Source organism: Panthera uncia, chromosome A2 (genome assembly GCF_023721935.1).
Source record: "Panthera uncia isolate 11264 chromosome A2, Puncia_PCG_1.0, whole genome shotgun sequence".
Lineage (NCBI taxonomy): Eukaryota > Metazoa > Chordata > Mammalia > Carnivora > Felidae > Panthera > Panthera uncia.
In genome coordinates, this window is record NC_064816.1 from 14,689,706 (window position 1) to 14,702,343 (window position 12,638).

The 12,638-nt window shown below is 47.5% G+C and overlaps 1 protein-coding gene across 1 annotated transcript; it reads left to right on the forward strand.

Annotated features, from left to right (window-relative positions):
- Positions 1-3,901: 3,901 nt before the first annotated feature.
- Positions 3,902-11,428, forward strand: CCR9 (C-C motif chemokine receptor 9). The gene is made up of 2 exons (XM_049640315.1): positions 3,902-3,940; positions 9,660-11,428. The coding sequence occupies exons 1-2, from the start codon at positions 3,920-3,922 to the stop codon at positions 10,740-10,742; spliced, it is 1,104 nt and encodes a 367-aa protein (XP_049496272.1). The 5' UTR covers positions 3,902-3,919; the 3' UTR covers positions 10,743-11,428.
- The last annotated feature ends 1,210 nt before the right edge of the window (positions 11,429-12,638 follow it).

A 12,638-nucleotide genomic window follows, 5' to 3' on the forward strand; every position in this document is an offset into this window, starting at 1 on the left:
TGCACAGGGCAAGAGGGCAGGAGAGGTGCAAATATCAACCATCCCGTCTCCAGCATCGGGGAAACCCAGGAGGGCTTCATTAAGGAGGTGACTTTTTTTTTTTTTTTTTGCTGGCCCTTGAAGGCTGGAGAGCACGGGGACACGCAATTTATACTGCCCACAGCAATGTGGAGGTCTCTTCCCCAAACCCTTACCAATATCATCATCTGCAGTCTTTATTTTCAACCTAAAACTAACTAGCTATAACGAACCATAACCAAAGCCACTCTTTCTTCTTTATGTGGCTTCTTTCCTTGGGAGCTTGTTTTCGTTGATGTCATCCGGTGAATATTCAAGTCTTTATTTAAATTTCTTTTTTAACGTTTATTCATTTTTGAGAGACCGAGAGACAGAGTATGAGCAGGGGAGGGGCAGAGAAAGAGGGAGACACAGAATCGGAAGCAGGCTCCGGGCTCTGAGCTGTCAGCACAGAGCCCGGACGCGGGGCTCAAACCCATGAACAGTGAGATCATGACCTGAGCAGAAGTTGGGTGCTCAACCGACTGAGCCCCCCAGGCTCCCGAATATTCAAGTCTTTTTATGCAGCTACTAGAAATACATGTGGTATTTTCTGGCTAATTAATGTCTCGAAAACCAATCTGTCTGTTCCCCAAGCTGTAATAAAATTAAACGAGCTGAGTGAGGAAGATCCAAATTTAACCGGGCATTTCAAAAAATGATTTATTGGTTCAGAGCATGATTCAGGGAGGAAAAAAAAGAGGATGGTAAAGTCAATGGGACCGTATGTAATTTGGGGAGTCGCCCTCTGAGAGGAGGTAAACACCCTTTCCTCATCAAACATCCCCCCGCTAATTTCAGCAGCCATTGGCGAGTTTCTAATCCCAAGACTCCTTTATATATGTATTAGCTGGCACTGCAAGAAGAGGTTTTTCACCTCTTTGTTCATGTTTTCATTTATTTTCATTAGTACGGACTCCTGGATCCTCACGTAGTTGGACGTGCTACGAGGATGGCCATCGTTATTTAATTTGGTGCCCGAGTTGCCTCTGATTTGGCTGGCGGGAGCCCCATCAAGTTGGCAGCTATGTCCTTTTGACGGGTCCTCATGGTCCTTTGAACACCTGCTTGCTTCCTGATGCAAAAAATCAGTTCTGGGTGCGTCTTGCAATTGCCCTAGCTGTGGAATCAGACATTTCTCCAGAGTCCTGCTTCCTTTTGGTGGAAGAAGGTATTTAGAGACCAAGATCAGGGCACTAGGTGCTTGTCTGCTGGGTCATTGTTTTGGAGCCCTTGGGGGACAGTGCCAGGAAATGTGCGTGAAACACAAATACATGTGCATATACACATAAATTATCTGTCTCTATCATCTATCATCTATCAATCTGTCTATTTATTTATCTCTAATCTGTCTATTATCTATCTATCCACGTATTATCTATCTATCTGTCATCTATCAATCTACCTATCAATCAATCAATCTATGTGTCTGTCTATAATATGTCTATTATCTATTGTCTATCTGTATATCTATCTCATCTATCATCTATCATCTATCTATCCATCTATCATCTATCAATCTATCAGTCTATCTATTTATCTATCTCTAATCTGTCTATTATCTATCTCTCCACCTATTATCTATCTATTTATCTATCATCTATGTATCTGTCATCTATAAATCTATTAATCTATCTGTCTACAATCTATTATCTATCTATTATCTATCTATCTACCTATCTCATCTATCATCTATCTATCTCATCTATCATCTATCAATCATCAATCTGTCTATTATCTATCTATCAATCATCTATGTGTCTATCATCTATCAATTTATCATTCTATTTATTTATCTATCTCTAATCTATTATCTATCTATCCACCTATTATCTATCTATCTATCTATCTATCATCTATCTATGTATCTGCCATCTATCAATCAATCAACCAATCTATGTATCTGTCTATAATATGTCTATTATCTATTATCTATTATCTATCTATCTATCTATCTCATCTATCATCTATCAATCATTTATCTGTCTGTCTATTATCTATCTATCTATCATCTATGTGTCTATCATCTATCTATCTATCTGTCTATCTCTCTAATCTAAGCTTGAAAACCCGAGTTCATCTTGAGCCCTCAGTTCCGTGAGAATGGCACAAGGCACTCCAAGGCATTTTCAAGAAGCAGCTGGCAAGAAGGTTTCAAGGAAGAAGTTCTGGCTGCCTTTCTCCCCACCTGCTAAAGGCCAGATAGGACTCTGAGGAGGGAAGTAAGCCAGAAAATTTCCATTAGCTCTCACTCACTTTCTTTTCTTTACTCGAATCATTTTACTGAGGTCCAACTACAAAAGGACTACATTTATAGTGCAGACTACAAGCTCTGACATACGTATACCCGTGAAACTTTCACGTAATGAGTATCATGAGTATATGTGTCACCCCCAAAGGCTTCCTTGTGAGCCTTTGTGCCCTCGCTCACCTCACACCCTCCCCCGCCTCGTCTCCCTCTCTCACCAGGAAATCACTGGTCTGTGTTCTCTCACGCTAGATTCGTTTGCATTTTCTAGAATTTTATGTAAGTGGAATCACGCTGTATGCGTGCTTTGGTCTGGCTTCTTTATGTAGCATAATTATTTTGAGATTCATTCGTACGACTGTGAGTATCAGTTGTTCATTCTGATTCCATTGTGTGGCTATGCCCACGGTCTATGTATCCCTTCCTGATAATGGATAGGGTATCCAGTATTTGGGTTATTTCCAGTAATTGCTGTTGCAATAGAGCAGCTACGAACATTCCTGCATCAGTCTTTGTATGGACACATGCTTGCATTTTTCTTAGGGAAGGACATCGCAGGGCGATGGTTAGGTCACGTGCTGGGTGTATGTATAACTTTTTTTTTTAATGTTTATTTACTTATTTTTGAGAGAGAGAGAGAACACAAGCAAGGGAGGGGCAGAGAGAGAGGGAGGCACAGAATCCCAAGCAGGCTCCAAGCTCTGAGCTATCAGCACAGAGCCTGACATGGGGCTTGAACTCACGAACTCTGACCTCATGACACGAGCTGAAGTCGGACGCTTACCCGACTGAGCCACCCAGGCGCCCTTATGTTTAACTTTTTAAGAAACTGACAAACGGTTTTCCAAAGTGGTTGTACCGCCGTTAGGTGCTGAAAACCACCACACTCTCAGAAAAGGAGGATGAGTCACGATGTTGTGTTGTAGAAAGGAAACCAACAGGTGAGGGTTGAATCTATGAAGGAGAATTGTTTTATTCTGAAAACTTGGGGTGTGGTGCTAGACGTGTTTCTTGGGAACTTTTCCTTGCTAAAAATATAAAAAGAAATGCCCGGCTCAGGCGGAGACACGTCCTCGAGTGAAGCAAGCTATTGTTCCCTTAGTCATACAGGGGTGGGTTTACAGAGATTCAAAACACATACGCACAACAGCCGAGATTTATGGAAGTCAGCTTGGAGTAGGTAGGTGTTGGGGCCCAGAGAGGTCTCAAGCCAACCTCTGTCCTGTGATCTTCAGGAGCCCCCTGGTTGGTAAAATAAGGAGGGGGGCATTTAGCAAAACAGACCCTGACTGAGAAGTGGAGTCGAGAGCAAATGAACTCAGGTAAAAAGAACGCTGGGAAAATATGAAGTCCCCAAAGGGGCTCTTAGGGGAGAGGTTTCTCTCGTTTCTATGTTGACAACCAAGATCATTTTGGAATCTAGAATATTTGGCTTGGTGTCGATATAACATGGACTGTAACTCTCGCCTGGGATTTTTATATTTTTTGCACAAGGACAAACAGATATAGCCTCCAGTCTCCATCGTTAGGCGTTTATTACTGTTCATTTATAAGACAGACCTCTTTTTGATTTTTGCCTTCTCTTCCTAGAAGCAAGCTTGCATCCGACCCATCATGGTGCCCACAGAACTCACAGTGAGTATCGCCATGTTCCTCAAGCTCCTCAAAATGCACTGTCAGAAAGTGGTCCAGGTTCATTCTTCTGCATGTCTCCGTCCAGTTTTCCCAGCACCACTTGCTGAAGAGACTGTCTTGATTCCATTGGATATTCTTTCCTGCTTTGTCAGAGAGGAGTTGGCCATACATTTGTGGGTCCATGTCTGGGTTCCCTATTCTGTTCCACGGATCTGAGTGTCTGTTTTTGTGCCAATACCATACTGTCTTGATGATTACAACTTTGTAGTATAGCTGGAAGTCCGGGATTGTGATGCCTCCTGCTTTGGTTTTCTTTTGCAAGATTGCTTTGGCTATTCAGGGTCTTTTCTGGTTCCATACAAATTGTAGGCTTATTTGTTCTAGCTCTGTGAAGAATGTTGGTGTTATTTTGATAGGGATTGCACTGAATGTGTAGATTGCTTTGGGTAGTATCGACATTTTAACAATATTTGTTCTTGTAATCAATGAGCATGGAATAGTTTCCCCCCACCCTTTTTTTTGTGGAAATGCACCGTCATCTTGCCTGTTTTTTTTTTGGGGGGGGGGGCGGTGTGGGAAGGAACCTGCTGTGGAGGAGACATTTCTCTGTGTGGGTTCCCAGGGGTAAGGTCTCTGCCGAGCAGTGCCCCATATGGGCGGCCAACGCCAGCACAGAGGGCTTTACAAACATGAAAAACCGGAAGAGCCTCAGGGTTTGTGGTGAAGTGAGAGGAACACACTATTTTAGATCTCATTAACAGGTAAGAGTTTTTATGATTGGATGTGTCTGTTTGGAAACTAAGACAAAGGAGGATATGGGACAACCCTGAATTTGTGGGGTTTTTTAAATGTTTATTTATTTATTTTTGAGAGAGAGCATGAGTAGGGAAGGGGCAGAGAGAGAGAGAGAAAGGGAGAGGGAGAGAGAGAATCCCAGGCAGGCTCCTTGCTGTCGACATGGGGCTTGAACTCACAAACCGTGAGATCATGACCTGAGCCAAGATCAAGAGTCGGACACTTAACCGACTGAGCCACCCAGGTGCCCTCATCATTTGTTTTGAATAAACCCGTGGTGAGCACATCAGTTCTGTCTCTTACGCAACAGGACATAGGCTTTTCAAAAACCACATAAGAGCCTATATTTCTCTAAACGAGACAAAGAGGCTAACGAAAATACTGGGTAAAGCCATCATCCAGAGAGTCATTTGGGATTTTGTAGCCAAATGTAATCAAGGACAGAATCACATCAGATTGCTCCGTTTTTTGCCGTCCTCATAAACGCCTCACAGAAATATCTAACTGGTTTAATTGTGCTTTTCTCAAAGAGAAAGTCTGGGTTTTACAAGTCGGTGGTTGAAATCAAGCCTTCTTAGTGGGGCTAACAGACTGCCCTTCAAGGTACACTGGTCTATGAGTTCCAAGGTCCACGGAGCTTGGTGGTCGCAATTGTTGACCTTAGACAAGTCGGCGATGCAACGCTAATGATGTTTAGTATTGCATGTGTATTGTTGCATATACCTAACAAGAAAAGAGACAATTAACTTGGATCTGCTGAAGTAAATGAGGTAAGTCTACTTTTCTGACCAGAATCAGACCCTTTGTTTCTCCTGTAGTTAGAATTTGCCTTTCATCCTGGAAACAGCTAGGTTGGGGCAGCCGAGCCGGGGCTGTGTCTCAGCCCGATTCGGTTTTGTCGTCTGGGATCTCAGAAGCTATCTAGACTCTGCAAGGCAGGCCCAGAGAGGAAGAAAAATACACCCCGATGATGACCTCTTATGGTCAAGAGGTGCCCAGCAGCACCTAAATGGGGAAAAGATGGGGCTCTTATGGCTATTGGCAAACAGCCCATGACATCCCAGTGGCCACTGTTCCGAGGAAGGGCTGTGCGCCGGTCAGTACCCAGGACGCCGCCTTCCTTCGACCTCACGGTGAAGGCAGAGCCATGTTTGTGGATGAGGAAACCGAGGCTGGGAGGGTGGGGGAGGGGTCAGGGTCATGGCGAATTGGAGGAGGAGACCCGCAGAATGCTCTCAGTGCCCACAGCATCCCCGGGGTGCTCCCTGTAAACAACTGTCAAAGGCGCTGAGATCCAGGTCTTACCGTTTGGAAGTCTTACTTCCTCAAGTGTGGAGACAGGGCGCCCTAGAGACGGAGGCCGGCCGTTCCCGATCCTCCTGACCAGCTCACATCCCTCCCTCCCTACCTCCCTCCATCTTCCCTCCCGCACCCCTTCCCCCACGCAGGTGCCCACTTTTATGCTGAGAAGCAGTAAGGGATGTGGCCTCACAGGACATGGGCTTTGCCCTTGGCCCTGTTCTCTGCCTAGAGGTGCAGGCGACGGGCCTGGGGCTGATAGAAGCCTTCCAGCCTTCCGGAGATAACCTGAGTCAATGCAGGAGGCTCCTGAAAATCCGGAGGCCTTCTTCCTGCCCCAGAAGATGCTTAGCCCTTGATGCTTGGCCCCACTGCTGCTTCTTCTTTTTTTTTTTTTAATTTTTTTTAACATTTATTTATTGTTGAGAGACAGAGTGCAAGCAGGGGAGGGGCAGAGAGAGAGGGAGACCCAGAATCAGAAGCAGGCTCCAGGCTCTGAGCTGTCAGCACAGCCCCGGTGTGGGGCTTGAACTCATGAACCATGAGATCATGACCTGAGCTGAAGTTGGACGCTTAACTGACCGAGCCACCCAGGTGTCCCTCTTTTTGCTTCTTTAACCAAGCTTAGCCTGGGGTTTCTGTACGTTTCTACTGTGCAGAGCTGGCCTAAGGGGTCTTGTCTGGTGACTGTAATTGGGCTAGAAACTTGGCCGAGCTTCCCAATTAAAAAGGGGCCCTGATATGGTTCATGAGGGAAAAAGAGACCCTTCCCTATTCTTCAAGAGATACGAAAGCCTTTCTTCACATCTCCTTTGTATTTAAAGGCCTAACGTCTTGGGTAGGTCTTAGTGAGTAGGACACAGATGTCTATGAAGCAGCCCCTGGAGGCCCTGCTCTCAGGGGAGAGAGTGGACCCCACGAGGGCTCCTTAGACACCACCTTGATGTAGACTTTAGGAAGGGTGCCCGGGAGAATGTGGGAAGTTGTTCTAGGCATTGCCCAAACTAGAAGGTTCTGGCATGGGCTCCTGGATGGGAAATAGACTGGAAACATGCAGATTAGCCTGTCATTTCACTGATTCTCTCCTGGGATCTCTTCCTGCTGTGCAAGGCTCTGAGAGCAGCCTGCCTAGGTAGCTTCTCCAGCAAGAACAGTGTCTCTAGGACCGCTCAGAGAGCAGGCGAGCTGGAAGGAAGGAATTCATTATCTCAGAGTCCTCATGGAAGCCTGAGCCCTCATCTGAGAGAGGTCTTCCTGCCCTGGAAATGTGAGGATTACGTCACACACGCACGTCACGGCCTCGGCACTGGGTCTGGCATGCACTAGGCACCCCAGCTATGGCGAATAAAATACGTTGGTAAATAGTGCCGTTTACGTCTGCTGGGAAGTTTTCGAAGGATACCGTGTCTAACATCCAAAGGATATATACCCATCGCGCATGTGCAGAGCTAGACGCGCGAGTCCCAGAATGGTGGGGGGACACGTTTGCCCAGGACTCCCCTAGCCTGGGAGGTGGACTCTTCCTCATAAAGGCAGCCAAACCTTTCATCTTGTACGGATGATGTAGGCCTACCTTGGTCTTCACAACAAATGTGGCCTTGACAACACGTATACAAATCTAGGATTTTTTTGTGTGTGAGTCAAACCACTTTTAAAATACGCCTGCGGGGGCGGGGGGGGGGAGTCCCTAACTAAATATAGTTCTATGCTGGACCACCGGGCCCTCCACCCTCAGCCAACCGGAGAACACACGCCTTGGGCTTCAAGCGGGACACATTCTGGGGGTCAGCACTGGGGAGTGGTGGTCGTGCCCGCTTACTGGGCAGTGGAGAAGGTTGGGTCTCCTGGGGCACTGGAAACGCTGAGGTCCCCCCCTTCCCCCCGCCACCCCCTGGGGCTGTATCTGTGGATGGGGACGCTGTTTCCCTCCCGGATTTATTATAGCTTGGGGCTCATGTGCATGTGACAGTCTATTAGAAGTATTTGATCACCCCCAAAAAACATAAAAAAGAAATAAAGGAAGGAAGGAAGGAAGGAAGGAAGGAAGGAAGGAAAAAGAGGAAAGGGAAGGGAAGGGAAGAAAAGAAAAAAAAAAGAAAAAAAAAAGAAGAGAAAAGAAAAGAACCCCTACAAAAGTAGTTTCACGCTTACTCATTGTGTGGATTCACAGTTAACACCTGCTCATCTGCACGAGCAGATGACTTTTCCCCAAAATGTCACCGTGCCGACCCATTAAAGCTACACTGATCCCCATCTTGGGGTCTCTGTGTTCTTCATATTCTTCCTTCCCGCCCTAACAGTTCTTTTTGCTCCAAGTCTACTCAAGCCCCACCTCTCAGGGGACAACCTCCCTGGGGGGCCACGACGATGCCAGGCTGCCAGGTTCGGCTTTGGGAGAAGTCTCCCGGCATCCTCACGAAAATATGTGTCTCCCAGGGAATCTGTCCTCCCAAGACACTGGGTTTCTGGGTAATAGCTGAAGCTGGAGGGAAATCTTTATTTTTTTATTAAAAAAATTTTTTTTGATGTTTATTTATTTTTGAGAGGGAGAGAGACAGAGTATGAGCAGGGGAGGGGCAAAGAGAGAGGGAGACACAGAATCTGAAGCAGGCTCCAGTCTCTGAGCTGTCAGCACAGAGCCCGACGCGGGGCTCAAACTCACAAACCATGAGATCATGACCTGAGCTGAAGTCGGATGCTTAACCGACTGAGCCACCCAGGTGCCCCTTAGAATTCTTAACAAAATTTGAATAAGGGATCCTGAAAGCTATGTAACCTGTCCCAGTGCTTGTGCATGTATGTGAAAGGGTATGAATGAGTGTGTGCATGTGAGTGTGTGTGTGTGTGTGTGTGTGTGTGTGTGTGTTGCTGTTTCAGGAGCAGAGGATACATAGTTTGCAGAAGGCTCAGAAGAATCTGGACCCAGAAAAGTTTAGGAGCCTCTGAGGACCTTTATGGGAGAATGGAATAGAGAGGAGAGGGGTGCCTGGGTGGCTCAGTCAGTTAAGCGTCCGACTTCGGCTCAGGTCATGATCTCACGGCTTGTGAGTTTGAGCCCCGAGTCGGGCTCTGTGCAGACAGCTTGGAGCCTGGAAACTGCTTTGGATTCTGTGTCTCCCTTTCTCTCTCTGCCCCTCCCCAGCTCGCACTCTGTCTCTCCCTCTCTCAAAAATAAACATTAAAAAAAATGTTTTAAAAACTTAAAAAAAAATGGAATAGAGAGGAGAAGGAAGAAGTTCAATACAGGTTTGTGCCCATCATTGGTCCCAAGGGGGTCCTACCACATCCGATCACTTGTCATGTGTCCTGTAACTGTTCATGTGTGCCCTCCACCAGCAGGTGGGTTCCACGAGAGCTGGAACCACATCTGACTTACCCACTACTGTGTTTTTGGCATGCACGCGGTACCTGACACGGAATAGGCGTGCGAGAGATAGTCATGGACTGTATAAATCTGTTGTGATGTGGGCAGATGCCCTCAGAAATTCCTGCTTGCCCTGCATGCATTTCTCTGTCTCGTCACAGATTTTGGGGGCTGGGAGGGTCACGGGGTCTGGGCCCCTGCCGTTCTGAGATCCTCCGAAGGATCGTCCTTGACCTGATGGTGTCTGGTGTCTCCTTGCAGGGTCTTGTCTCTAACATGTCTGACGATTACAGCTACCATCCCACGTCTCCTCTGGATGACTACCTAAACCTCCCTGAACTTTACTGTAAGAAAAACAACGTCCGGCAGTTTGCGAGCTACTTCCTCCCGCCCTTGTACTGGCTCGTGTTCATCGCGGGCGCCTTGGGCAACAGTCTGGTCGTCCTTGTCTACTGGTACTGCACGAGAGTGAAGACCATGACCGACATGTTCCTCCTGAATTTGGCAATTGCTGACCTCCTCTTTCTCGCCACGCTTCCTTTCTGGGCCATTGCCACTGCGGACCAGTGGAGATTCCACACCTTCCTGTGCAAAGTGGTCAACAGCATGTACAAGATGAACTTCTACAGCTGCGTGCTGCTGATCATGTGCATCAGCGTGGACAGGTACATTGCCATCGCTCAGGCCATGAAAGCGCAGACCTGGAGGCAGAAGAGGCTCGTGTACAGCAAAATGGTCTGCTTTGCTGTCTGGGTGCTGGCGGCCATGCTCTGCATCCCCGAAATCCTGTATAGTCAACTCAAGAAGGAATCCGGCATTACCATATGCACCATGGTTTACCCTAGTGACGAGAGCACCAAAGTGAAGTCGGTGGTCTTAACCTTGAAGGTCGTCCTGGGCTTTTTCCTTCCTTTCGTGGTCATGGCCTGCTGCTACACCATCATCATCCACACTCTGTTACAAGCCAAGAAGTCATCCAAGCACAAGGCCCTGAAGGTGACTGTCACCGTCCTTACTGTCTTCTTCCTATCTCAGTTCCCCTACAACTGCATTCTGTTGGTGCAGACCATCGATGCCTACGCCATGTTCATTTCCAACTGTGCCATTTCCACCAACATTGACATCTGCTTCCAGGTCACTCAAACCATCGCCTTCTTCCACAGTTGCCTGAACCCCGTGCTCTATGTTTTTGTGGGCGAGAGATTCCGCCGGGATCTTATGAAGACCCTGAAGAACTTGGGTTGCATCAGCCAGGCGCAGTGGGTCTCGTTCACGAGGAGAGAGGGAAGCGTGAAGCTGTCGTCCATGCTGCTGGAGACGACCTCGGGAGCGCTCTCCTACTGAGGGGTCTTGGCTCCGACGTGGATGGCCCTCTCGGAAGTAAGGAGAAATACAAGTACAGCTTCTCCACTGATGGGACCAGAGGGAAACTAATGAAGAAAAAGAAAAAGGAAGTGGGGGGTGGGGGGAGAAAAAGCCCAGAAAGGGATGAATTTGGACAATTACTTTAGTTAGAATTTCCAAGTCAGAGTTTTCCACATGGACTGGCCATCCCGTGAGACCATGGACTGGCTCTTGGCTGCAATGTGTACAATTTTCGGAGAAGGACCAACAGACAGCTCTTTAGACCACCCTGGCTTCGTCCCTCGTCTGAGCATTAATGCAACTGGAAAAGGCGTTTGATTTTCCCAGTATACTGCGGATGGCTGTGGCTTCGGTTCTGAAGCCACCCCTTCCAACAGGAGACACGGACCCACTGGCCGCTGCCACCAGGAGTCCACAAAGCACAAGGTTTCCTGAAAACTTCCATCTTGTGGGGGGGAATTTCTACCGTGACTTTGGGGCCTGGTGCCCATGCCAGGTCTTCTAGATTCTTGATCGGAATCTTTTCAAACAACCTCAGATCGTCTCCTCTGGTCTCCTTAATCTGTTCTGGGCCAGGGAGGGACCCTGAGCCTCTTTTGAACTACCTACTTGACTGGCCAGCGAGCCCCTGGACTAGTAGCCATCTCCGAACGTCATCCCTATTCTCTCGGTGCTCCCGTGTCCATTTCTGGGTCCCGCCGGGGGGTTCTGTGACTCCACAGAGTCTGCACAAGGACTCCGCGTGTCCACTCGTGTCACGGGGGCGGTCAGCCTGTGCGGGGACTCTGAGAACCCGAGCGCCCTGGCTCTGTTGTGGGCTCAGTCTTCCAGGTAGCTTTTGTGATGGTCCACTTCTCCACTTCCCATAAAATGGGTTGGTTTCACGGACCCTCTTGTTTCTCAGGCGGCTGGAAGGAGACCTGCATCCACGCCGCGCCTTTTCTTAATGGATAGCGCTCACATGTTCAAAAGCTTTCGATTTAGAGATTAGGCTGGAAAAAAGTAATAGAATTCACTTTTGCTTTGTTTCTTTTAACTATTTGGCTAGCACTTTTGAAAACATTTTATAGGGGCCCCTGGGTGGCTCAGTCGGTTGAGCATCCGACTTCGGCTCAGGTCACGATCTCACGGTTTGTGGGTTCGAGCCCTTCATAGGGCTCTGTGCTGACAGCTCGGAGCTTGGAGCCTGCTTTGGATTCTGTGTCTCCCTCTCTTTCCTGTTTGTGCTCTCTCTCTGTCAAAAATAAGTAAAAATTAAAAAAAATTTGTATATTAGAAAAGTGTTTTTTAATGATCATTACAAAAATACCCATACTTGTCACTTTCTTCACTGTCTCTGTATTTTAAATGTGTCTAACTGAAGATCCAAAAGCCATGTTAGAGGGTGAGGAATAAGGGTGGGATAAGGAAATAAAATCTCCAAAATATTTTAAAGCCATCTTGGCTGCCTCGTCTTCCTCTCTCCTCTGGTCAAACTTATTTCCCAGGCTTGTCCCAGTTAGCCCAGTGGGATTTCCAAGGGGGGGCTATTCGAGCAGCCCACGAATCACCCTGGCTTTGCTACTTGCTCTAGATGAAGCATCTGATTTTCTAGGTGTGCTATGAATTACTGTGGTTTCAGTCCCAAGACCATGGCTTCCAAAGGTGGCACCGAAGCCTGGACTCTGCCACCTCATCTTCCCTCTCCCAGTCCATGTCTCAAGTGTGCGTCAGTGAGAAATGAAGGGAGCAGAACATGGGCAGTGACACAAAGACCTTGCTAACCTACCCTGTGTGCAGGAGGCTGGAGGAAAACAAGCATTGGTCTGGGACCAGCCCAACGACGTGGGCCCCAGTGCAAGAAACACCACTTACAGTAGGGGGGAGGGTGATGTC